Source organism: Dasypus novemcinctus, chromosome 24, assembly GCF_030445035.2.
Source record: "Dasypus novemcinctus isolate mDasNov1 chromosome 24, mDasNov1.1.hap2, whole genome shotgun sequence".
Lineage (NCBI taxonomy): Eukaryota > Metazoa > Chordata > Mammalia > Cingulata > Dasypodidae > Dasypus > Dasypus novemcinctus.
The window spans coordinates 52,566,855-52,593,125 of NC_080696.1; the positions used below are offsets into that span (position 1 = coordinate 52,566,855).

Below are 26,271 nucleotides of genomic sequence, written 5' to 3' on the forward strand. Positions count from 1 at the left end.
CTAAACTCAAACAGTTATTAATTTATTACCCAAGATCTTTTGGCTAATAGCTGTGGAACCCTTTGATCTCTGAGAAATGATTATCCAAAAAGCGTTTTGGGAAACATTTTCCCGACTTTTTGTTCAGTGGGACTTCTTTTTTTGGAGGGAATGTTAGTTTGTACAAGGTACTTTTCCCAGTTGTGATTCTGTCAAGACTCTTTACCTGCCACTTCTCAGTTGATCTATGGACTCTTGGGCAAGCTTGGGACACAGGCTGGTGAGAAATTAGACATTTCACGGTTGTCACCTTCCTTACACATGCCCGATCTATCTAATCAGTGCTGTTAAGCACAATGTCACGGAAAACTCAGTGGCTCAGTTGGGCTTGTCATTCTTCCCACCACCTCAGAAGAATGCTGTGCTTCCCAGTGTGAACTGGAGCAGGTGAGAATCTCACAGGTTTGAAGAAAAGGTGGATGCCTGAGTACACCTGCTCAAACCACCCCACTAGAATCCTGAGAGCTATGTGCTGCTCCTCTTCAAAGCTGGGGCATATTGGGTGTCCTTGGGGCTGTGTCATTGCCCAGTAAGCACCGTGTGTATTTCTGAAGCATCTGTTTTTACCTGAGGTTTTCGGAGAGGAATATTCTTTTAATTAGTCTCCAATTATGTGAACACTACATTAATCATTCTCCTTGTTAAAAATTTTTTTAAAATTACAGTGACAAACACTTCAACCATCCTTCTCCCCACCCTGCCCTCCAGAGCTAATTATTATCAGTTTGGAGTATATTTTTCCAGACCTTTTTCTACACATGAACATACGTGTATGCTCACAGAAATATAAATAATGTTTTCTTGAGTTGTTTTGCTTTTTTAAAAATATAAATAATATTATACATATAATTTTTTTTAATATTGAATTTAATTTTAATTGAACATTTTCTTTGCAACTGGATTCCACAAACAATACTAACATGGTATTTAAGTATTATGTTTTTGAATAATAAGCTTAACAAAACTTATTAATAAAAATTATAATGCAGTGAGTCTCAAAAGAAGCCAAGTGTACATACAGTATGATTCCATTTTATGAAATTCCAGAACAGGTGAAATTAATCTATGGTGATGAGATCTCGGGAGCATTCTGGGGTGTTGCTGATGCTCTATATCTTAATAGAGACATTGGTTACATGAGCGTATGTATTTATCAATACTCATGGAACTGTTTATGTACTCTGTACCTTTCACAGAATGTAAATTATATCACAATTAAAATTTAAGGCATAGAATTATATACTGTACATATTCTGGTTGATGTGGATATTGTTATGGAAACATCCATTGCCTCATCACTTTGCTATACATATAATTTTGTGACTTCTTTCATTTATTAAGGAATCTTATAGATTAGCCATGTTAACATATGTAGGATTTATTTTTCCTTTTTACCTGTCAAATAAAATTCCATGTACCTGAACATACCATTATGTTACCATCTTCCTTTTGATATTTCCAAATTTTCTTTATTATAAATAATATTGCAGCATTGTTTTTGTTAAAACATTTTCAGGTCAGATCACATATCAATGACATTTCTCACTTAGAGCAGGCAAGCTGCCCCCAGATTCCTTGGCAGGACACTGGTGGGAAACATTTCCCTCTGCTTTGCCTTTTTTTTTTATCCTTTCATAGGAAACAGGCAGAAAAGAAAGACCACTGTGCTTTCCTATGTTAACTGCCTGAAGTCCCAGCCTCTTCAGCATTTTGCTCTTCTGCCCTTAAAAAGGAGGAAACTTGTCATGTCAGGACCTTCTAATCATTTTGTAAGAGATGTGACACCTGCAGGGACAGGCTTAATCTTGGAGCCCAAAGAGGGGATTGGGTATTAGAGGTGAGACAAGAGCTTAACTGGCTCGGTGTACACTATCCTTATGCTCTTGCCACTGCTCCATTCTTCCCAGGCTCATTTCCAGACATCTCTCCTTTACCACAACTTTGAGAAGACAGGCACTGAAATGTAAAATTACAAAGTGCACACCATTAGGGAATAATGCTTTGGTGTTATCAAGTTTATATACATGTAGATGTTAGTATAGAGAAAAGTATTTTTCCCTGTTACCTAGATAGGAGATTAAGATAAAATTTTCTCCTCTGTAAATACAGTAGAACTTCCCTGTTGTATGATACAAGTAGCTCTGATTTTCAAAGCTGTTAGTTATCTTAGTTTCAGTCATCAATTAGGTGATCGCCTTCAGATGTCTCTTTTCTTTAAAGCAGTTTTATTGAGAGAAATTCATATACTGTACAATCTATCAAAAGTGTACAATCAGTGGGTTTTCATATGACAGTGTTGTGCATTCATCACTGCAAAAAATTTTAGAACAATTTCATTATTCCAAAAAGAAAAACTCCACACTCCTTAGAAGTAATCTCTCAATCCCTCTATCCTTCTCCAACCCTACATAACCATTAATCTAATTCCATCTTTCTAATTTGATTTATATTTAAATTTTATATAAATGGAATCATACAATATGTAGTACTTTGTGTCTGGTTTCTTTCACTTACAATGTGTTTTGGTGGGGTTTTTTTTGCCTGATTTAACATCTTGGAACTTTAACATATATAACATTTTGTTTCAAAGAAAAACAGTCTTATATGCATATATAACATTACCCGTATTCATAATTCACGTGAGGTTTTACAGTGCTATACAGTCAATGTTATATTTTTTCGCTTTCCTTTTAGTAATATACATGACCTTAGTCTTCCCTTTCAACCATTGTCATACCCATATAATAGCACTGCTGGTACAAATACTATGTTGTGATTTCACCTTTTTATTCATTTCCAAAGATTAATACTCAACCTCTTTATACCAGTTCTGTACAAGTTAACTCTCAGCTTTCTATTTTCTAGTCTCATTCTATTTCCTGGTCACCCATATTCTAGTTATCTATTCATATCTAGTTATGAGTTTAGAAAATATATTTAGTTCCTAATAGTACATTGGTGCCATACTTGTCCTTTTTTGTCTGGCTTGCTTCACTCAACATAATGTCCTCCAAGTTCATACATGTTGTCATATGCTTCATGACTTCATTTCTTCTTACAGCTGCATAATATTCCATCTTATATATAAACCACAGTTTGTCCATTCAATGGTTGATGGACCCCTGGGTTGTTTCCATCTTTTGGCAGTCGTGAATAACACCACTGTGAACATATGTTTGCAGATGTCTGTTTGTGTCACTGCTCCCAGTTCTTCTGGGTATATATCCAGTAGTGATATTGCTGGGTCACGTGGCAAATCTATATTCAACTTCTTTAGGAACTGCCAAACAGTCCTACACAGTGGCTATACCATCCATTCCGCATTCCCGCCAACAGAGAATAAGTGTTCCTATTGCTCCACATCCTCTCCACCACTTGTAGTTCAGTCTTTTTAATAGCGGCCATTCTAATAGGTGTGAAATGATACCTCATTGTAGCTTTGATTTGCATTTCTGTAATCACTAGTGATGTTGAACATTTTTTCATGTGTTTTTTGCCATTTGTATTTCTTCTTTGGACAAATGTCTATTCTGGTCTTTTGCCCATTTTTTAATGGGATCATTAGTCTCTTTGTTGTTGTTATAGCCTTTCTTTATATTTTCTTTATATATCATGGATAGTAAACCCTTATAGGATATGGGATTTCCAAATATTCTCTCCCATTGAGTCGGCTGCCTTTTCAGCCTTTCGACAAAGTCCTTTAAGGTGCAAAAGTGTTTAATTTTGAGGAGGTCCCACTTATCTTTTTACTTTTGTTGCTCATGCTTTGCATGTAAGAACCAAGAAACCACCACTTACCACAAGGTCTTTAAGATGTTTCTCTATACTTTCTTCTAGTAGTTTTATGGTTCTGGCCTTTATATTTAGGTCTTTGATCCTTTTTGAGTTGATTCTTATGTTGGAAGTGAGATATAGGGGTCCTCTTTCATTCTTTTGTTTATAGATATCCAGTTCTCCCAGCAGCATTTGTTGAAGAGACAGTTTTGTCCCGGTAATGTGGATTTGGTAGGTTTGTCAAAAACCGGTTAGCCATAGAGTTGAGGAATCTCACTTCAGTTCTGCTGATCCATGTGTCTATCTTTATGCCAATACCGTGCTGTTTTGACCACTGTAGCACTGTAATATGTTTCAAGGTCAGGCAGTGAGAGTCTTCCCACATTGCTCTTCTTTTTTAGGATGCTTTTGGCTATTCAGGTGCACTTTCCTTTCCAAATAAATTTGGTAATTGCTTTTTGTAAAGTAAGCTGTTCGAATTTTGATTGGGATTGCTTTGAATCTATAAATCAGTTTGGGTAGGATTGACATCTTCATGATATTTAATCTTCCAGTCTATAAACATGGACTGTCTTTCCATTTGTTTAGGTCGTCTTTCATTTCTTTTTAGCATTATTTTGTAGTTTTCTAAATATACGTCCTATGCTGCTTTGGTTAAATTGTTTCCTAGGGGGAAGCAGACTTGGCCCAGTTGATAGGGCATCCGTCTACCACATGGGAAGTCCATGGTTCAAACCCCGGGCCTCCTTGACCCATGTGGAGCTGGCCCACGCACAGTGCTGATGCGCGCAAGGAGTGCCGTGCCACGCAGGGGTGCCCCCCCCCCCGTGTAGGGGCCCCACGCGCAAGGAGTGCACCCTGTAAGGAGAGCCGCCCAGCGTGAAAGAAAGTGCAACCTGCCCAGGAATGGCATCGCACACACACAGTTGACGCAGCAAGATGACACAATGAAAAGAAACACAGATTCCCATGCCACTGACAACAACAGAAGCAGACAAAAAGAAGAACACACAGCTAATGGACACAGAGAGCAGACAACTGGGGAGCGGGGAGCAGAAGGAAGGGGGAGAGAAATTTTTTTTAAAAATCTTAAAAAAAAATTGTTTCCTAGGTACTTCAGTCCTTTTGTTGCTATTGTAAATGGAAATTTTTTCCTGATTTCCTTCTCAGATTGTTTAATACCTAGAGTACAGAAACCCTGATTTCTGCGTGTTGATCTTATATCTTGCCACTTTACTGAATTCATTATTATCTCAAGTAGCTTTGTCATAGATATTTCAAAATTTTCTAAATATAGGATCATGTCATCCATGAATAGTGATAGTTTTAATTCCTTTTTTCCTGTTTTGGTGCCTTTTGTTTGTTTTTTCTTGTCTAATTGGTCTAGCTAGAACTTCTAGTAACATTAGTGTAACATGAGTAACATTAGTGACAGTGGGCATCCTTGTTTTGTTCCTGACCTTGAAAAGAAAGCTATCAACATTTCTTCTTTGAGTAAAATGTTAGCTGTGGGTTTTTCATTTATGCCCTTTATCATTTTGTGAAATTTTTCTTCTATTCATATCTTTCAAAGTGTTTTTATTAAGAAAGGATGCTGGATTTTGGTGAATGCCTTTTCTGTATTGAAAGAGATGATTGTGGGTTTTTTTTCCTTCAGTTTAATGTGGTATATTACGTTGATTGATTTTCTTAGGTTGAACCACCCTTGCATACTAGGAATAAATCCTACTTGGTCATGACGTATAATTCTTTTGATATGCTATTGGATTCGATTTTAAAGTATTTTGTTGAGAAATTTTGCATCTATGTTCATTAGATAGATAGGTCTGTAATTTTCTTTTCTTATAGTATCTTTATCCAGCTTTGGTATTAGAGTAATGTTGGCTTCATAAAATGTGTTGGGTAATTTTCCCTTCTCTTCAATTTTTTGGAAGAGTTTAAACAGGATTGGTGATAATTCTTCTCAAAATGCTTGGTAGAATTTACCCATGAAGCCATCCAATCCTGGGCTTTTTTTTTTCTTTGTTGGGAAATTTTTGATGAGTGATTCAATCTCTTTAAATGCGGTTGGTTTGCTAAGTTCTTGTATTTCTTGTAGAGTCAGTATAGGTTGTTTGTGCATTTCTAGGAGTTTGTCCACTTAATCTAGGCTGCCTAGTTTGTTGGCATACAGTTTCTCATATCTTCTTTCTCTTTTTTAAATTCTCCGCATCCCCCTTGTTGTTTGTACTCGCTGATTGGTCTCTGTGTCCTTTTGCTGTGTGCTGTGTCTGGTCGTCTTCTCTTTAGGAGGCCCCAGGAACCAAACCTGGAACCTCCCATGTAGGAGAAAGGTACTCAATCGCTTGAGCCACCTTTGCTCCCTGCTTTGCCATGGCTCTCATTGTTTTCCTCCTTGTGTCTCCTTGTTGTGTCAGCTTGCCATGCCAGCCTTTCACACCAGCTTGCTGTCTTGCTTGTCCTTTCTAGGAGGCACTGGGAACTGAACCTGGGGCCTCCCATGTGGTAGGTGGGAGCTCAATCACTTGAGCCACATCCACTTCCCATAATACCCTCTTATGGTCCTTTTAATTTCTGTGGAGTCAGTTTTAACTGCCCCCCCCCTTCATTTCTTTTGGTATTTATTTGCATCTTCTCTTTCTCTTTTTTTTTTTTTTTTTGTTAGTCTAGCTAAGGGTTTGTCGATTTTATTGAGCTTCTCAGAGAACCAGCTTTTGGTTTTGTTGATTTTCTCTGTTTTTTGTTCTCAATTTCATTTATTTCTGCTCTAACCTTTATTATTTCTTCCCTTCTTCTTGCCTTGGAAATGGTTTGCTATTCTTTTTTTATAGTTTCCAGGTGTTCAGTTAGATCTTTGAGTTTAACTCTTCTTTTTTAATATAGGCACTAGGGCTATAAATTTCCCTTTCAGCACTGCCTTAACTATATTTCATAAGTTTTGATAACTTCTGTTCTACTTTCATTAGTCTCAATCTATTTACTGATTTTACTTATGATTTCTTCTTTTGTTGTAGACATTGAGAGAGGTTCAATTATTTGCATATGAAAAGGCCAGGACTCATCATAATTTTGGGAAGGAAAAAGTAATTTATTTACAACTATCCGGACTCCAGAGCTTTCTGTTCAAAACCTGAGCCCCGAGTAGAGTTTTGGGTCCTTTTTATACAGAACTTATAAGGATAGGGAGTCAAATGGTGCTTTTATGAAAGAAAGTGTTTGTCTGAGTTACCAGATAGGTTTTGAATTAACATATCCCCACATTCCAGGTAAACTTGAATTAACATCTCACCCACATTCCGTCTGGATACAACTTTGAATACACATTCAGTCTTACATCCTTTCTGAACATTCAAAGCCTATAGGGCTAAGATGGCTATTTTATTTTATAGCCATGTTCATTAACTATTTAGAAAATGAAGTTTACCAGGAATTTAACATGTCTAATGTACTTTTGTACTTGATTTAGAATAGAAAAGATAACATTATAATTATTAGGCATATATTTAGAACAGGATAAAGGTACAGCCGTTAATGTTAATTAATGTATTAATGCATAAGATAAGGATTCTGAGTTGCAATTAATAGTTTTAAGGGTTTTTTTTTTTGGTTTTTTTTAGAGATTTATTTTTTATTTATTTCTCTCCCCTTCCCCACCCTCCCCCCCAGTTGTCTGCTCTCTCTCTCCATTCACTGTGTGTTCTTCTGTGTCTGCTTGTATTCTTGTCAGCAGCACCGGCAATCTGTGTCTCTCTTTGTTCTATCATCTTGCTGCGTCAGCTCTCCATGTGTGCGGCACCACCCTGGGCAGGCTGCACTTCTTTCGCGCTGGGCAGCCCTCCTTACAGGGTGCATTCCTTGCGCGTGGGGCTCCCCTATTCAGGGGACACCCCTGTGTGGCACGGCACTCCTTGCGGGCATCAGCGCTGCGTGTGGACCAGCTCATCACATAGGTCAGGAGGCCCGGGGTTTGAACCTCGGACCTCCCATGTGGTAGGTGGATACTCTATCTGTTGAGCCAAATCCGCTTCCCAGTTTTACGTTTCAGACTTATAATACTTTACGTTATCTCTCCATGGGAGCAGGCCATAATGCCAATCATGTTTAAGTGTTACTTACAGTATTCTGATAATCATAGCTCCACTTGGTATGTTGTTCACACAGTGAGCAAGTCTCAGCATTGTCGATCCTAGAGAGAGGTAGTTTCCAATATTTTAATGCCCTGCTGCACAGTGCTCTCTGGCACTATGGAACAGTGTCAATCTGGATGCGATATCCATTGTACATTTGGCTGTACCAAGCCATCATTGGCTGCTGCAGGAGTTTGAAACTGCAGTGTAGTTTCTGTCGACTTCAGGAGCACAACCAGAGGCCTGATGTAGTAAATACTTCTATTGTTTGGTGGGTCAGTGACCAGCCTAGCCAATAACTCCTATGGAGAGGCAACCTGTAATGTATTCAAGGCCTGGTTTGAATGCACAAGAGAGTTTGACAATGTTGAAGTTTTTCTCTTGATTTTTCTATACCTTTTAAACATTTCCAGTGCAATGTGTTACATATCCAATGACTTTGCTTACTTTTACAATTTTATTATGAAAATATTAGTAGATATTTTACTTAGTAATAGAGGGAAAAAACTACTTTTCATTGTTAAAATGAAAACAGAAGTTGCCATTACCATTTATTTAAATATGCACCTTGTGGTGACTTTCAGACAGGTTTTATTACTGCAAAGTTACTTTTTACCATCAATACCAATCCAGGTTTTAGTTAACAATGGCTTTTAGAACTAGAACCATTTAAATGTTTCCGTTTGGAAGATGTTTTTACAAACTTTTTATATTATTTCTTTACAAACTTTTTACAATTGACTACAATTATAGACTGGCAATTTTACTCCAGATTACAATTGGCAACCAATGGAATCTACTTCATGCATTTAAGAGAGAGCAGTTTTACACTTAATTTAACTTAATTAAACATGAGCTTACAGTTCCCATTATTCTAAAGATTCAACACATACAATGTTAACTTATTAACCTGATATTTTATAAACCTAAAAGATACAATGTTAAGTAATTAACCTGGTATTTTATAAACCTAAGAGATAATACTTAAGCTAAACAAGTTGAAATTGTTATTGATTAAACAAATAATGTTGTTTTCTTTTTTTTCAGGGGCTTAAAATCTCTTGATAATTCTAAAACTGGTTACTTTCAAAAGCATACTAACTTTTAGGCTTTGGAATATAAAGCAGTTATTTAACCTGTTTTAATTATAATTTAATAAGGATTTCATAGCTTTTTAACAGTTCTGTTTTTAGATTTTACAGGACTTTTTATACCATTTAGTTTAATTTGGGTTTTAGAAATATCTGTTACTTATATAACTGCATATTTAACCTTAATAAATTGAGCAAATAGGCAGACATGAATAGTTTGATATAGAAACACCATTTAGCTATTTAAAACCCCTTTTTCTTTGCTGGTTAATTAAAAATATAGTTCCCTCACTGACTTTCCTAGTTACATTGCTATTTGGAGGGAACGTGGCAAGCATTTGGGCTTTTACTCATTTTTTTCTTTGAGACAGCCCAAACAATGGAGGAGTTGTTTAGTAAGGCCTGGTACCCTAGGAAGAGTATTGCTTATTCCTGGAAAACCTGGCAACAGTTACTGTCTCCTTTTTGGTGGAAATGGCCAGTCAGAATTAATATTATTTTACAGGTCAAGGAACAAGACAGTTTTTCCTTTCAAAAGGTAAAGAGGAAATGAGAAGACCAAAAATATTTAGAATGGCATAAAAGTGATATGCATAAACTCCTTTCCTTCTAATTAACTGTAAGTTTTTAAAGTTAATAAGTTCAGTTGCTAAGGGGTGAAACCATAAGCTACCATCACAGTAGTAAAAGACCAGGGATGAAATTAGTTATAAAATAACTCTAGGATAAGTTTCAGTAATAACCACCACTATCACAATAAGCACTAGATAAACCCGAAGTAGCCACAAACAGAGGCATATTAATTCAATATCACCATTACAATAATCAAAATCTAGGCCACGTTTACTCCATTGTAATAGCTTTAGTCATTAATTTATACACACACACACATAAAGGTACTTATACAATGATTTTAATTTTTAGTTACAGTTCTTAATATGTTTTACTTTAAGATGAATTGGATACCTTTATTAATTAAGTTACAAGAATCTTATTAGTAACAACCCTGCGATGCTTTCCTGTTTTCTTAGTAACTGAACAAATTTCATCTGTGGGTTATGCATTTAATTCACCAGCAAGACAGAATTGGCATTTAAATATTCATTTCAAGTTACTTTTTTAGGCTCAGGCAAACTGACAAAAGCCAAACACAGATTTTAAAGTTTAATACAAGTTAAGCACAGATTAAACCAGAATTCCATATCCTTAGCATTTTAAGGAACTCCCTGACCCTAATTGATAGCACATGAGATTTCATTTTGATTATTATTTACACCTTTTATAGGCACAATTGAGTTTAAATTGAGAGGTTGAGGTTTATTTGTTTTTGTTTTTGTTTTTGTTTTTAAGGAGACATGATATGAGATCTCTGGGTTTTCAGATTTATCTGTTTGGTGGGTTTTTTTTGCAGTATCTCATAACCCTTGCTGCTGACTGTTTCCAGCCAAATCATTACAAGGGCTATCAAATGATCAGAGGTTTATTGTTTTCAAGCAGTAGCCTCTTTCTTTTAGACCAAGGTATTTCACCAGTTTACAGCTTTAAACATTTCAAAGCATTTCTACATAGACTTACAAAGAGAGAGATTTCCTTTACCTCCCCCCTTCCAGGTAGATCTGTGATTTGATAGGCTTATGAATAGAAAGCCAGGGGATTCACTGAAAAGAGGCAAGCTGCTCTCCCTTTCCAGCTTTCTGCTTTTGTTATGCATCCTCCTAAAGGGAGGAGGGGAGATAAGGTGATGTTAGCAAGTACCAGGCTACTAAAATGGCTTGAAAGAACTCTTCAAATTCAGCGCTTTTCCCAGGACCCCCACCCTGGCAGGGCTATGATTTAAGTTACTGGCTCCATCAAGTGCCCTGACTGGACCAGTTCCAATAAACTTGGGTGCATGGTGCAGACACTGACACAGACAATCCCCAAGCTCTGGCAAATGGGGCTGACCCAGAGAGGCAAGACAGCAGAGCTTGTGCACATACATTCGAACTCCGTGGTTTTGCTTTATAAACTACAATCAATTCACTCCTTTGCCAGTGGCAGGGGAGTATTCCAGCTTAACCAAATTTTACCACTTTATATAATTACATAATTTTAACACCAGCATTTAGCAGACAGAAATACAAAACTTATCAATCTGACTCACAATTTTTATTTTATTTGGCACGGCTACAGCCATTACAAACTTCAGAAAGAGAGAACACTTAACATTAACATCTGAACAGGATCTCCTGCTTACATTTGCTATCTATAAAGCAAATTCATTTGCAATTCAGCCCCGTAACAAAAGATTCCGGCTAGACCTTTTTACTGTTTTACTTTATAACAGACCAAGCTTCACTAGAAAGCTGATTTATTTTCCTGTAACCAAGTTTTTCAAAATCCGGATCAATTTCCAGGATGTTAGGACTCGAACCTATAAAAATCCTTTCTTATTATAATCAAGCCTTCACTACCTCAGTGGAGACAATACCAGAACCAGATACTAATATGCAGTTACTTTTTCTGTGTTTGGAGTCGTCTTCCCAGAATTTTTCCCAGACCTTCCATTGCCCTCGATTTTTGTTGGGAAGATTCTAGTGGAGCCCAGATCTTTTCTGGATTAAATGTAATCCAGGGGTGCCCAGATTGGGGTTCACCTGAGTTCTCCCAGCTTCCTTGGGAATCCAGAAGGGGTAGTGAAATGCTACTTTCTCTGGCCTTTGTTTGCAAATCCCGGATGAGCCCCCCAATGTTGTAGACGTCAAGAGATGTTTAACTATTTGCATATGAAAAGGCCAGGACTTGTTATAATTTGGGGAAGGAAAAAGTAATTTATTTATAGCCCACCAGACTCGAATAGAGTTTTGGTTCCTTTTTATACAGATAATACAAGGGTGGGTAGTCGAAGGTGCTTTCATGATAGAAACCTACTTTTCTTTTTCTTTTTTCTTTTTATTTTTTTTATTTCTCTCCCCTTCCCCCCCCCAACCCAACCCCCTGTTGTCTGCTCTCTATGTCCATTTGCTGCGTGTTCTTCTTTTTGTCCGCTTCTGTTGTTGTCAGCAGCACAAGAATCTGTGTTTCTTTTTGTTGCATCATCTTATGTGTCAGCTCTCCGTGTGTGCAGCACCATTCCTGAGCAGGCTGAACTTTCTTTTGTGCTGGGCAGCTCTCCTTACGGGGCGCACTCCTTGCACGTGGGGCTCCCCTACACGGGGGACACCCCTGCGTGGCATGGCACTCCTTGCGCACATCAGCACTGCGTGTGGGCCAACTCCACACGGGGCAAGGAGGCCCGGGGTTTGAATCACGGACCTCCCATGTGGTAGACAGACAGCTTATGGCTGGACCAAGTCCGCTTCCCAGAAACCTACTTTTCTTTGTTAGTCAACTGTTTGTTGGAGTACCAGATAGGTTTTGAATTAACATATCCCCTACATTCCAGGAGAGTTTGAATTAACATATTCCCCACATTCCAGGTAAGCTTGGATTAGCATCTCACCCACATTTGATCTGGATGCAACTTCAGATACACATTCAGTCTTACATCCTTTCTGCACATTCAAAGCCTATAGAGCCAATATCACTTAACTGGATTTCCAGAGACTGGGCACACTTGGATACAGAATTAGATAATTTTGAATTCATGCACAGACTATATTACTTTGACCCACTAATTGTTTAGGAATGTGTTGTTTTGCCTCCACATGTTTGTCAGTTTTTTCCTTTCTCGTCTATTATTGATTACCAGTTTCATTCCATTATGCTCTGAAAAGTGCTTTGTTTAATTTTGATCTTATATTTCTTTAGACCTGCTTTGTGTGCTAACATGTGGTCTATCATGGAGAGATCCATGAGCAATTGAAGAGTGTATAACCTGCTGATTTGGGATGCAGTGTTCTATATGTCTGTTAGGTCTAGCTTGTTTTTTGTATTTTTCAAGTTTTCTGTTTCCTTGTTGATCTTCTAACTGTTCTATCTAATGATGTGATTGTTGTGTTGAAGTCTCCAACTATTATTGCAGAGTTGTCTGTTTCTTGAGTTTTTCCAGAGTTTACCTCATGTATTTTTTTTTTTTTTTTTTATTTTATTTATTCCCCCTTCCTTATTTGCTCTTGCTTTGTCTGTTCATTTTGTATTCGTCGTCTTTTTGGAGGTACCAGAACCAAACCAGGGACCTCCCATGTGGGAAGGAAGTGCCTAATGGCTTGAGCCACCTCTGCTCCCTGCTTTGTTGTGTATCTCTCATTGTGTTTTCTTCCTTGTGTCTTTGTTGTGTCACCTCGCTGCACCCGCCTATCAGGTCAGCTCGCTGTCTTGCTTATCTTCTTTAGGAGGCATCAGGAATCGAACCTGGGACCTCCCATGTAATAGGCAGGAGCTCAATCACTTGAGCCACACCCACTTCCCTGCCTCAAGTGTTTTGGGGCACCTTGGTTAGGGGCATAGACATTTATGACTGTTATTTCTTCCTGGTGGCTTGTCCCTTTTATTAACACATAATGGCCTTCCGTATCTCTTCTAATTTTATTACATTTAAAGTCTGTTTTGTCTGATATTAGTTTAGCTACCCCTGCTCTTTTTTGGGTACTGTTTGTGTGGAATACCTTTTTCCAAGCTTTCACTTCCAGCTGGTTTTTATCTATGGGTCTATGGTGAATCTCTTGTAGGCAGCATAGGGATAGCTCATGTTTTTTCATGCATTCTGTCAGCCTGTATGTTTTGACTGGGGAGTTCAATCCATTCACATTCATTGTTATGACCGTAAATTCACTATTTACTTCCACCATTTTATTCTTTAGTTTTCAATGTCATATCTTATTTTCATTTGTCTTTTTACTCTTTTTCTTTTTTTGGGGGGGTGGTAAAGCAGGCACTCAGCTACTGAGCTACTTCTGCTCCACCATCTTTTTACTCATTTGGTATCCTTTCTTCTCTTCTGGGTTTCCACATTCTCCTCTAAACCTCTCTCTCTTATCTTTTTCTTTGGGGCTGTAAGGCACCCTTTAATACTTCCTGCCAAGGCAGATTTTTTACAAACTCTCTTAGTTTCTGTTTATTTGCAAATATTTTAAACTCACCTTCATAGCTGAAAGACAGTTTTGCTGGATAATTCTCAGCTGGCAATTTTCCTCTTTCAGTATAGTAATTATATCATACCACTGTCTTCTCACCTCCATGGTTTCTGATGAGAAATTCACACTAAGTTTTACTGGGTGTCTCTTGGATGTGGTATTTGCTTCTCCTTGCTGCTCTCAGAATTTTCTCTTTATCTTTGATGTTTGACATTTTTAGTATGTGTCTTAAAGTAGGTCTATTTGGATTTATTCTGATTGAGGTATGCAGTGCTTCTTGGACATGTAAATTAATTTCTTTAATGAGAGTTGGGAAAATTTCAGCCATTATTTCCTCAAATACTCTTTCTGCCCCTTTTCCTTTCTTTTTTCCTTTAACATGGCATGTGCGTTATTACGCTTCGTGTTATCACGCTTCGTGTTATCATTCAACTCCTTGAGCCACTGCTCAATTTTTTTCCCATCCTTTTCTCTCTGTTCTTTTCTTTCTTCAAGTTCAGCTGTTCTGTCTGCTGTCGTTTATTCTTTTTTTTTTTCATTAATTTTTTTCAATCATTTTGAATTTGCTGTTATATGCTTCTAATGTGTTTTGTTTTGTTTTCAAAGAGGGTGTGTTGGGCAAGCAAAAGAGGGCATTGGGCTTAAGTGGTCCACATTCTGCCTCCTGGATCCACAGAAATTCTAATCTTCTATAACATCAGAATTCTATTGAGTAATTGGGGTGGAGCTGGCACAGGTTTTTTCATTAATAAACATTAAGGTGCTGAACAGGATGGGTGAGTCACAGGGACAGGAGAGTGCAGAGCAGAAGTCACTAGAATTACCACCAGAAAAGTAAGCATTGTGAATAAGAAATGCATAATGCACCACAATAGTAAGCACTGTGGGTAAGTAAGGATGAGCCTAGTTTTGGTGTAACCATAAACAAGGGTAAGGTCAGTCTAGAATTAACATCACAATAGTAAGCATACACAAGTGTGAGGCTATGTCTAGAGTAACCATAAGTTTTGAATGACCATCACAACAGTAAGTTTAGGCTGAGTCCAGCCAGCTTCAGCAATTTCAGATACTAACCCTTGGCTATTTTAGAATATAAAGGCAACTATATATTGACTTTGTAATCATAATTACTTAGTAATTCCTAGAAGTTTGCATTAAGTACTTTTTTGCTTTTTTGATCTCACCTGTCATGTCATTCATTCCCATGAGATCTGTTACTTTTCTATCCCGGTTCTCAAATTCTTCTGTGCTCATTCACTGTCTTCTTGATGTGCTTTATCTTTAAGCCATATTGTCTTTCAACTTATTAATTGGATTTTGGATATTTGTATGAATCTTTTTGGTAAGTTGTCTCAAATCCTGTGTCTCATCTGAGGCTTTGATATATTTCTTACTTGCTTATTTTTTCCATTTTCTTAGTATGGCTTATAATTTTGGGTTGATACCTGATTATGATGGTGAGTTTCCTCTCATGCTGAAATTTCTCTCTTTTATAGGGATTTAGTGGCAGGAGTCTGTGTTAATGCCCTTCTTCGATTCTTGGTTCAACATGTTCTAGGTCTTTAGGATTGTACCTGTTAGTTCAGATCTGGGCCCTGGCCCCAGAAATGGGCTACAGACCCGATTCCAAGGCTTTGGGGAGGAAGGCTGTAAAGGCCAGAAAAATCCTTTCTTACTATGTACTTTTAATTCCCTCACATGTACTTCCTCGGTCAGCTAGCAAATGGCACGCTTCGGCAGGCCTCTCAGTTCACTGCCTGGTCCAAGCGTATTCAGTGCAACACGGACTAGATCAGTGTGACCGAGGAGCCTGTCTGGAGACCAAGAGCCTCAAAATCAAACTTTCCCAGAGACAGTTCTCCAGCCTTGCTGGCAGTCCCCTCTCTTCTCTGGGGTAGGAAATAATTCCCCTCCCCTCTGTGTCCTCATCTAACATTCCCAGTCAGGAGGGAGGGTGATTGAGGGTGGGCTCTCTCTTTGTCCCCTGTGTGCTCCCAGGGCAAACAAAGGCACATCCCGTCAGGCCTAGAAGCTCATAGGGGACACAGCAGACCAAATGTGTGAGTCAAAAGCTGAATCAGCCTTAGGCTGTGACCCTCTCTCTCCCTTTCCAGGCGAGGTGGGTCACTGTGGCCCTGTTCTGTCTGTAGCTGCTTGCCTGAGCCCTGATAGTTCAGAGCTCTCTCTGCTTGTAGGCTGGGGGAGGGGCGCCTGCCGCTGCAGTTTCTATTCATGGTCGTAATGTCCAGCTTCTTTTTCTGTGCCCTTCTCCCTTTGGGCAGTGTCCAGCTTTCCCCTGGTGTCTTAAACCCTAGAACATTTTTTTTTCCAGACTGTTGCTGCCTGTTCTCTAGCTATTTTTCTGTGAAGGGAGATAGTCCTATATCTTTCTAATCTGCCATCTTCCCAGAATTCCCCTGCTCTGCTTTTAAGGGTTCTTATGGAAATGTTTGAGAAGCACCAACTGAATATCCGTAACTCTGTTCTGTATAAGCAGAGAAAGTATAGACAGGTAAAATTAATAGGGAAATTGAAAAGCCTCAATATTTCTGTTGAATTTTTTGAACTGATGATACTCATTTGTAATAATTTACTTCAGGTGACAGTCATGGGCAAGTATGAAAAGGCTTTATATTGACTGTAAAGTTGTTTGACCCCCCTCATGTGGATATTTAATTGGGTAAAATTAAAGAGCACATATTGAAAGCACATTGAATTAAATGTTCAACACGAGTCTTTTGTCGTTATACTTCAAACAGAATTGATAGGTCATAGCCAAGAAATACCATTTTCTTTTTCCCTTGGGTGTATTTTCACAGTATTTGTTTTGAAGATAGGCTGCTTGTTTTTGACGTTCAGAACCCCAGGTCCATGGATTTGCACTGTGCCTGCTTCACAGCTCTTCTTATTCCTGCTCAGGTTGGCTGTAACCCCAATGAAGATGTGGCCATCTTTGCTGTTGACTCATTAAGGCAACTTTCTATGAAATTTCTTGAGAAGGGAGAATTGGCCAACTTCCGTTTCCAGAAAGATTTTCTGAGGCCCTTTGAGCATATTATGAAGAAAAACAGGTATGTGCTTTATAATGAAAGTCTCTTCATCATATTCCCCTTTGGAAACCTAGAAAGCCCTCCTAACACTAACCACACAATTTTTTCCTCCCTTGGTGGAAGTAAAGAGAATTAGCAGATTATAATTCACATCTATTGTCCTTAAGTAATCCATACAAAGATTGTGTGTGACCATCTCAGAGGGAGAGGTTACACTACTGTAACTAATAGAAATATGTCTTACATCCTTGCTGGGACTGGTTCTGAGGGAATTTAGAGAAGGAGCCACTGCTGAAGTGCCCTCAGACAAGGTCAAGAATTATGTGACTTTAGGAACAGCTGGAGTTCAGTGGATGAGTGCCTGCTTCACAAGTATGAGGTCCTGGGTTCAATCCCTGTACCTCCTAAGAGGTGATAAAAGAGCTCAGGATACCTCTCCTTCTGCAGCAGACACCCTCTTCATTCTCTCAGTCTATATGCAGTGAGTCCTGCCATATGCTGGAGTCTATTCTATGTGCTGAGAGTACAAGTGAAGAAAACATTCAAACTCCCTGTTTTTGTTGGGCCCTGAATTGATTAGAATTGCAGCAAGGTGATAAGCTATATGGAAGTTATCCTCTCTACTTTTGTATATGTTTGAAATTTTCCATAATAAAATTTAAAAAAACAGTCCCTATTTACATTCCAGTGGGGTAGATAAGCAAATGTCCAGTGGTATTAAGTGCTCTGAAGAAAAATCCCGGTAAGAAGGTGGGGCGTGTTCATAAGGGAGATCTGAAAGAAGCAAGGAGTAAGCAGTGGTCATGTGTTGCCTCTGGAAGAGTGTGAAGAGCAGAAGGAAGAGCAAGAGCAAAGGCCTTGGCAGGAGGAGCATGGCATGGAATGGCATAAACAAGGCAGTGGTTGGTAGAGACCGAAGTTCCAGTGGTAGCCGGGGCCCAGATCATGCAGGGCCTGTTGACCCCTGGAAGCCCTTTGGCTGGCTCTGAGAGATGGAAGCTGTTAGAGGCTTTTGAGCAGAGAAGTGAAATGGCCTGACATATTTTTAAAGGATCACTCTGCATTGCCCTGGGGAACATGACAACAATAGGCTGAGTTTAAAGGCCATTGTAGTTGTCCTGGTTTCAACCAGGCAGTAGCATTGTGGGAGTGAGACATGGTGCTGGTGGATTCTCTCAGCTGTGAAGCATAAGAGGAAGGGTTAAGTTTGGGGATAATCTTTGTGTTTGACTCCACCCATTGAATGAGAAGGCTCTAAGCCAGTGCCCGCCATTTTGAATAGCAGATAAAAGAGCCCGAGAAAAATCTTGGCCTGTCTCTCTTTCTCTTGATGTTTATATCCTCTGCCTTACTGCTTATTTTTTAAAAACCAAAATTAAGCCCCTTCCAGAGTCTGGCATTATCTTGCTTTTAGCAAATATCCAAAAATTTTTGGACCTTTGAGAAGATCATTGAGAGTGCCTGAAAAGACTGGGGGGCCACAGGTGGCTAAGAAACATGCTCAAGCTTGCCTGACTGGCTGGTGGCTCCAGAATCCCTTGTCCCCTAACTCTAGGCTTTTCCTGTCTGTCCTGGTACTACTTATCACCATTGGAAAAGGGATGGAGTAAGTTTAGAAACACATGTTGTTAGCAACTCTCAGATACTATTAGTGGAATTATAACTTGCTGTAACATTTTCCAGAGTGTTTTAACAATACATATCAAGAACTGTCCTATTGAGAAGCGGATGTGGTTCAAGTGATAGGGCCTCCACCTACCATATGGGAGGACCCAGGTTTGATCCTTGGGGCCTCCTGGTGAAAAAGATGAGAAAGTGTGCCAGCACAGCGAACCAGTGCCCATGTGGCGAGCCAAGTGCCCATGTGAGTGCCCGCATGGCAAGCTGAGTGCCTGTGCAGTGAGCCGGTGCCTGCGCAACTGAGTCATACAGCGAGATGATGACGCAACAAAAGAGAGACAAAGGGGAGTCAAGTTGAAGCAAAGCAGAGACCAGGAAGTGAGGTGGTACAATTGGCAGGGAACCTCTCTCCACATCAGAGGTCCCCGAGATTGAATTCTGGGGAATCCTAGAGGAGAAAGACGAAAAGAGTAGACAAAAAAAGAAATAGATAGAGAAGATCACACAGCGAATGGACACAGACAGTAAAAAACAGCAGGGCGGGGGAGGGGGAGAGAAAGAAGAAGAAAAAAAGAACCTTTCTATCCTCATGCCGTTTGACCCAGTAATTTGACACTTCTATTAAGTCTCCCAAGGGGTTAATTTGAAATACAAGAAAATGGTGTATCACACCAATAGTTTTTATAAATCAGAAACCACCTAGATAGCCAAGACTGTTAAACTATAAGTTGTTAATAAACATGAAATGTTGTTCAACTATTTAAAATGTTCACAAAGTTTATGACATTGGGAAATGCTTAATAGTTTAGTGAAAAGGCAAGTGATAGACTTGAACATACAGTATAATAAAGTTAGTGATATATATTTCTTCCTATGAAATACTATACTATCATGTAAAAGGATTTTTTTCTTTGGTTGTACTTTCTCTGAATTTTTGAAAACTTTTGCTGTAATCACATATTAACAGTTTTAACAGATGGGCAAAAATCATTTTAATAAATACATATAGTTCTTGCCAAATTTATGTTTTTTCCTATAAAGTGACAACCATGATTTCAATTTTTGAGGTCACTGTTCACTCTCTGTGTCCAGTTGCTGTGTGCTGTCTGTGTCTGCTCGTCTTCTTTTTAGGAGGCACCAGGAACAGAACCTGGGACCTCCCATATGGAAGAGAGGCGCTCAGTCACTTCAGCCCCTTCATGATTTCAATTTTATTATGTGTTGAAGTTACCTAGATATGTAGTTAGTCCTCTCTCTGTGTGTGGAATATTTACTTTGCAGACATTTAGCAAATATTTAACCCTGTTTTGACTTTCCCCTTGCCTTCTCTAAATGACCTTTCCTATGATCAGTTAATATGGGTCCAAATACAAACATGAATGTTAATCCTAAATCAGATGATATTTGAAAGACAAATCAACAGTCTCCAAAGCCTCTCTAATGTCTTTCAAAGCTAGTGCTATAGAAATGATAGGCTTGTATATCCTTGCTGCTTGCTATTCCTGAGATAATAGAGTTCACTTCATAAATGTATATTTTATTTTATTTTAAGATTTATTTTTATTTCTCTCCCCTCCCCGAACCCGCACCCCAGTTGTCTGTCCTCTGTGTCCATTTGCTGTGTGTTCTTTTTGTCCACTTCTGTTGTTGTCAGCGGCACGGGAATCTGTGTTTCTTTTTGTTGCATCGTCTTGCTGTGTCAGCTCTCTGTGTATGCAGCATCATTCTTGGGCAGGCTGCACTTTGTTTCGCGCTGGGTGGCTCTCCTTATGCGGCACACTCCTTGCAAGTGGGGCGCCCCTACGTGGGGGGCACCCCTGCATGGCAGGGCACCCCTTGCACACATCAGCACTGCATGTGGGCTAGCTCCACATGGGTCAAGGAGGCCCGGGGTTTGAACCAGAGTTTGAACCGCGGACCTCCGATGTGGTAGACGGACGCCCTATTCACGGGGCCAAGTCCACTTCCCAATTGTGTATTTTAATAGATTGCAAGACATGCATGCTCATCTATTTCAAGTATTAAGGGTGCTCACCATGTTTAACCTTGTGGCTATTTCAGAAAATGGGCCTTTTTTCCCTATTTTCAGGTTTTGTTACATTTTTAAATAATTAAAATGGTACTTCCTAAATTATGTATGTATACACTGATCTATGAATAATATGCTTATCTTGCACTCATATCTCAGCTTTAAAATCTATGGGTATTGGGAGTAGATGTGGCTCAAGTGATTGAGTGCCTTCTTCTCACATAGGAGGTCCTGGGTTCAGTCCCTGGTGCCTCTTAAAAACAAAAAACAAAAACAAGCAAACAAACAACTCAGGGGAACTGATGTGGCTTAGTGATTGGGTGCGCCAGCTTCCTGCATATGAAGTCCCAGGTTCAATCCCCGGCCCCAGTACCTCAAAAAAAAGAGAAATCTATGGGTATGTACACTAAGAATTTAGTAACTAATATTTCTAGGTGGTGAAATTATATTAGTCTAACTGTTTTGGTCCAGGAACAGAACACCTGACCAGTAATCACTTAAATCACAAGGCCATGTGTTGTTTACATAATGAGAAGTCAGAGGCAGGCAGTCCCAACCTGGTTCCAGAGCCCAAAATTGTCATCAAGGACACAGGTTCTTTTCATCCTTTGTTCTGCCATCCAGTGTTGGCATTTCATCCTTGAACTTAATGCTTCATGGCCACAGGATGGTGACTGTAGCTCCAGGCACATTCAGTAGTCAGAGTAGGAGTATAAGGAAAGGGGACAGAGCCAACCATGTGTATTTCTTTTAAGACAAAAGTAAAAACCTTTCCAGAAGCCCTCTATCCAATAGGCTTTCTCTTATTCGAATTGGTCAGAACAGGTCACAATTTCCCTGGCTGCGAGGAAGGTTGGGAAATTGAGTAGCTGGCAGATGGAGCAGGATTGTCAGATTATCTTCTACCATTTATGCTTTAGTCTTTGAGGTTGAGCATGTTGCTGCCAGGAGATGAAATAAGGGTTCTGTTAAAGGCTTGTGTACTTAAAAAATGTTTTTTTAAAGTGCAATTTGTAAGTGATGGGCTTTGTTCATTTCTGTTTTCACCGCCCAAAGTACAGATGACATGACTACCACTTCTTCCTCAGGTCTCCAACCATCCGAGACATGGTGATCCGCTGCATTGCCCAGATGGTGAATTCACAGGCAGCCAACATCCGCTCGGGTTGGAAGAACATCTTTGCTGTGTTCCACCAGGCAGCCTCTGATCATGATGGAAACATTGTGGAGTTGGCCTTTCAGACCACAGGCCACATTGTCAGTAAGTGGCTGTGTTCCCTTCTGATAAATGACCCACCCCCAAGTTGAGGAGGACGGCCACTTATTAGCTGTCTGTTTTAGCTATTGTGTGATATAATAATGTGCCAGGCTGTGTTCTGAGTGCTTGACACCTATTAATCCTCCCATCTTTCTGTACTGACCAGAAGTCCCTGCTCCTGCCTGGGATCACATCATAAAATACTTACTTGGTCTTCAATGAAATTATAAGACATTCGTTCATCTTTTACCTTTTTAAGGTCTTTTAACTTTTCATAAGCTTCTTACTACTTGCATTTTTCTTTTAGGTGCTATTTGTAGGGTTTTGAAAGCCTTGGATTTCTAAATTGCCTTTCACCTTGAGCTCATTGTACCTCCCTCTCACTTTATCTTCAGTGTTCCAGTGAGGTAGCATAAGCTGCAGTCTTATGACACAGATGGCCTCAGCTGTAAAGGGTGTACTCAGGGTTCAGAATTAAGGCCAGAGCTTTGTTCAGTGTGCATCATTTGTCAGGCAAGCTACTGTGGGCCAGCTTCACTTCCAGATCATTTTTTATCTTAAGTTAACTGTATCCTAAAATACATTAGGTTAAAGTAGATATATATGTATTTTTTTAAATTATTTATTTATTTTTAATATATGTATTAACTTACATGATTATTGTCTGTCTTGCCCTGTGGAGGAGGAGCATCATGAGGGTAGGAACTTCAATTTACTCACTCCTGTATCCCCAGGGCCTGGAGCCATGCTTAGCACATAGTTGGCGTTCAGTAAGTTTTTGTTTAATGAATGACTGAGGTTTTATATCATTGCTTGAGCTTAGGAAACCAGTTTAGCTGACATGTTCTCAATGCATTGATTTCTGAATAATTTAATAAGAAAAGCCAGTCTTTCAGAAATTCTGATATGCTTTTCTTAGATTTTCACAAAAAGTAATTGTCAGTGGGAGCTGGTGTAGCTCAGCGGTTGAGAACCAGCTTCCCACATACGAGGTCTAGGTTCAATCCCTGGCTCTGGTACCTCAAAAAAAAAAAAAAAAGTAATTGTCAATGATCTCTGTGTGTTTGTTTTAACCCCCATTTTGAAATCCTGATCTTATAAAAAAATGTGCCTTGTGTTTCCCCAGCAACTATTTTCCAGCACCATTTCCCTGCAGCCATAGATTCCTTTCAGGATGCTGTGAAGTGCTTGTCAGAGTTCGCCTGTAATGCTGCTTTTCCTGATACTAGCATGGAAGCAATCCGGCTCATCCGCTACTGTGGGAAATATGTCTCTGAGCGGCCTCGGGTATGGTTTTCCTCTCCTCGTTCACATGAGCAGTCAGGGGAAAAAGGGTCAGTGGGCGGAAACCCATCCTCCTGGCAAGAGCTTATCAGCCACTCTTTTAGAAAATGTGTTTTTTCCCTGAACTAGGTGTTTATTCCAAAGTGCTGCCAGGCAGGGGTTATATATTTTCTGTTATTTTATAAGTATGAAAGTATTTGTTTTACTCGTAGTAAAAATTTTATATGGTATTCTGCAAGTTTTTTGTTTTAGAAAGTATTTTAGCTTCTTTGGGCAAAACCTAAGAAGCTACATCTTTCTCTTGGAAAGGAAAAAAAAACATCCCTTTCAGGAAATAACACTATGCCACTGTGACATGAATGAGAAGTCCCATTTTAAAAATCACCTTTCTTTTTCCTTGTGTTTGGAGTTTTTCTTGATATAGCTCACTTTTCTACAGAGACCTGCTTAATTTAACTGACAGAGTCCCAAACCATGAAAATTGGTTGGAATTGGGTGAAAATAAGCCCACCTAAGCTATAATGCCCTGTACATATTAAGATGTGGTGATGATGAGAGCAAATGTTGATTGTACACTTCATGTCAGGCACAATTCTGTGTATTTTCTCTGTGTGTTAATTCATTTAATCCTCACATCAGATCTATGAGTTGGGTAATTGTATCCCCCATTTAAAAGTTAACTAAGGCTCAGAGAGGTTAAGAAATTGCCTAATATTTGATAACCAGGGTTGATAAAGAAGTTCCATTATAATAGATAAAACTACTACAAAAGTGGTTATAGAGTGGAGAGGTCAAAAACTCTCAGAGGGCAGAAAGTAGGTTTTCACAGCCAGATTCTGGAGAGACTGTTAGCTTCTACCTGTGTGACCTTGGGCAGGTTACTTTAACTTTCTGGGCCTTGGTTAATTCATCTGTAATATGGGGCCATTTCTACCTGCCTCTTGTGATTGTTATGAGAATCATTAATCCATGTAAAGCACCTTAATGGTTCCTGGCCCTAACAAGCACTCAATAAATTATAGCTATGGCTATTGTTGCTATCATTTTAAGTAATATTTATTACAACAATATTCTAGAAAGATCTAAGAATTTGAACCATCCTGCATATTTTATAACACCATTTGACCTGTGGTGTTCTTCTTAAGGTAGCACCTCCCACCCCCTGGACTCTTGTCATCTGCTCGACTCAGCTTATTCCAAAACCCACAGAAGGCCATCAGTTCACATGGGAAAGCTGTTCTTGTGCGCTTTGGGACAGGCAAATGTCTCAGTCTCCTCAGAGCTCTCTGAGGAGAGGATATTTTTAGGGGAGGAAAATGTGTGGAGCTTATAATCTTTGTATAGTTCTCTTTCAGCTCCTCCCTTTTGCTAGCTAAGTCCAAGTCTTAGATGTGATTTTCATTGTAGGTGCTACAGGAATACACAAGTGATGACATGAATGTAGCTCCTGGTGACAGAGTCTGGGTCCGAGGCTGGTTCCCCATCTTGTTTGAACTCTCCTGCATCATTAACAGATGCAAGTTAGATGTACGGACAAGGTAACTGTGTCCCTGGTGTGCTGGGCACTTAGATCACTAAAATGAAACTGGCGTCACTTGCTCACCTGACCCCATTCTCTTCCACTCTGTTCTCTGTTGTTCTCTTTCCCTACCCTGTTCTCTCTTCTGCACCTTGCTTTGTTTCTTCCAGAGGACTCACAGTCATGTTTGAGATCATGAAGAGCTATGGCCACACCTTTGAAAAGCATTGGTGGCAGGACCTGTTCAGAATCGTGTTTAGAATTTTTGACAATATGAAACTCCCTGAGCAGCAGTCGGAGGTAAGATGACTAAAGCACCGGCCTTGGATAGGTGGGGAGAAAAACCTTTCTGGCCTTATCTGCCTCTGAGGGTTGCATAATCACCTACCCCAAGGTCAAGTACAGGGCTGTTTAGAGATTGGAAACACCCTTCCTGGCACTCTTATACTAGTATCAGATGGTACTAAGAGACTCTCCCCATCTGAGGAAATAAATCACCAAGGTCTAACCACTTGGCCCTGGAGCACTATACCTGTCAGTTTCACCCAAGCTACTTACCAGTTAACTTCATTGTTTTATTCACATAAACTTCTGAGCAATTCATGGTAAGTGGTCCCTAGGATTTTTAATGAAGTTACAGTTAGAAGTGCTATAAATACTAGACCTTTTTTTTTTAATTAAGGATTTTTGATATCTCTAGGTGTTTTTGTTTGTTATTTGTCCTCTTGGGGATGGAGAGGCTGTTCTATCTCAAGATTTTTAGATGGGGGTGTAACTTTACCTTCACTGAGGAGCACCATTTCCCTCCCTGTAGTATGAAAGTCACATATGATTAATAGGGAATATTAGGGAAATGCACACCATTCATAATTTTACCATCCAGAAACTGGAGTTAATGTTTTGGCAGATTTTTCTCAGTCTTTTACATGGTATAAATATGGTTGAGGCCATAGTATAAATACAGTTTTGTAATTTTTTTTAAACTTTTTATTTTGAAATAATTTCAGACATAAAGAACAATTAAAAAATAATATGGGGGAGCGGATGTAGCTCAGTGGTTGAGCGCCTCCTTGCTGTGTGTGACGTCCTGGGTTCAATTCCTGGAGCATCTTAAAAAAATTTTTAAAATATAAAACCCTTATAGAGAACTCCAACACACCCATCCCCAGAGCTACCAATTTTAACATTTGCCACATTTCTCACATTACTGTATCTATTCATCCAGCCATCTTTCCATCCATCCATCCATCCAATTATTTTCTAAACATTTGAGAGTAGGTTGTTTGCATCATGCTTGGTGAACAACAAGTACTTACCTGTATATTTCCTAAGAACAAAGATATTCACTTATATAACCACCTTAAATACAGTTATCAAATTCAGGAAATTTAACATCAGTATAAAGCTTACATTCTATATTCTGGTT

General features: G+C 39.2%; 1 protein-coding gene across 1 annotated transcript in view; it reads left to right on the forward strand.

Annotated features, from left to right (window-relative positions):
* Positions 1–26,271, forward strand: part of ARFGEF2 (ARF guanine nucleotide exchange factor 2) — a 135,486-nt gene that overhangs the window by 86,312 nt on the left and 22,903 nt on the right. Inside the window, exons 26-30 of the mRNA XM_058287202.2 lie at positions 17,005–17,156; positions 21,873–22,045; positions 23,169–23,329; positions 24,734–24,864; positions 25,016–25,145. Of these exons, the coding sequence (XP_058143185.1) occupies positions 17,005–17,156; positions 21,873–22,045; positions 23,169–23,329; positions 24,734–24,864; positions 25,016–25,145 (747 nt within the window). The remainder of the gene's footprint in view (positions 1–17,004; positions 17,157–21,872; positions 22,046–23,168; positions 23,330–24,733; positions 24,865–25,015; positions 25,146–26,271) is intronic.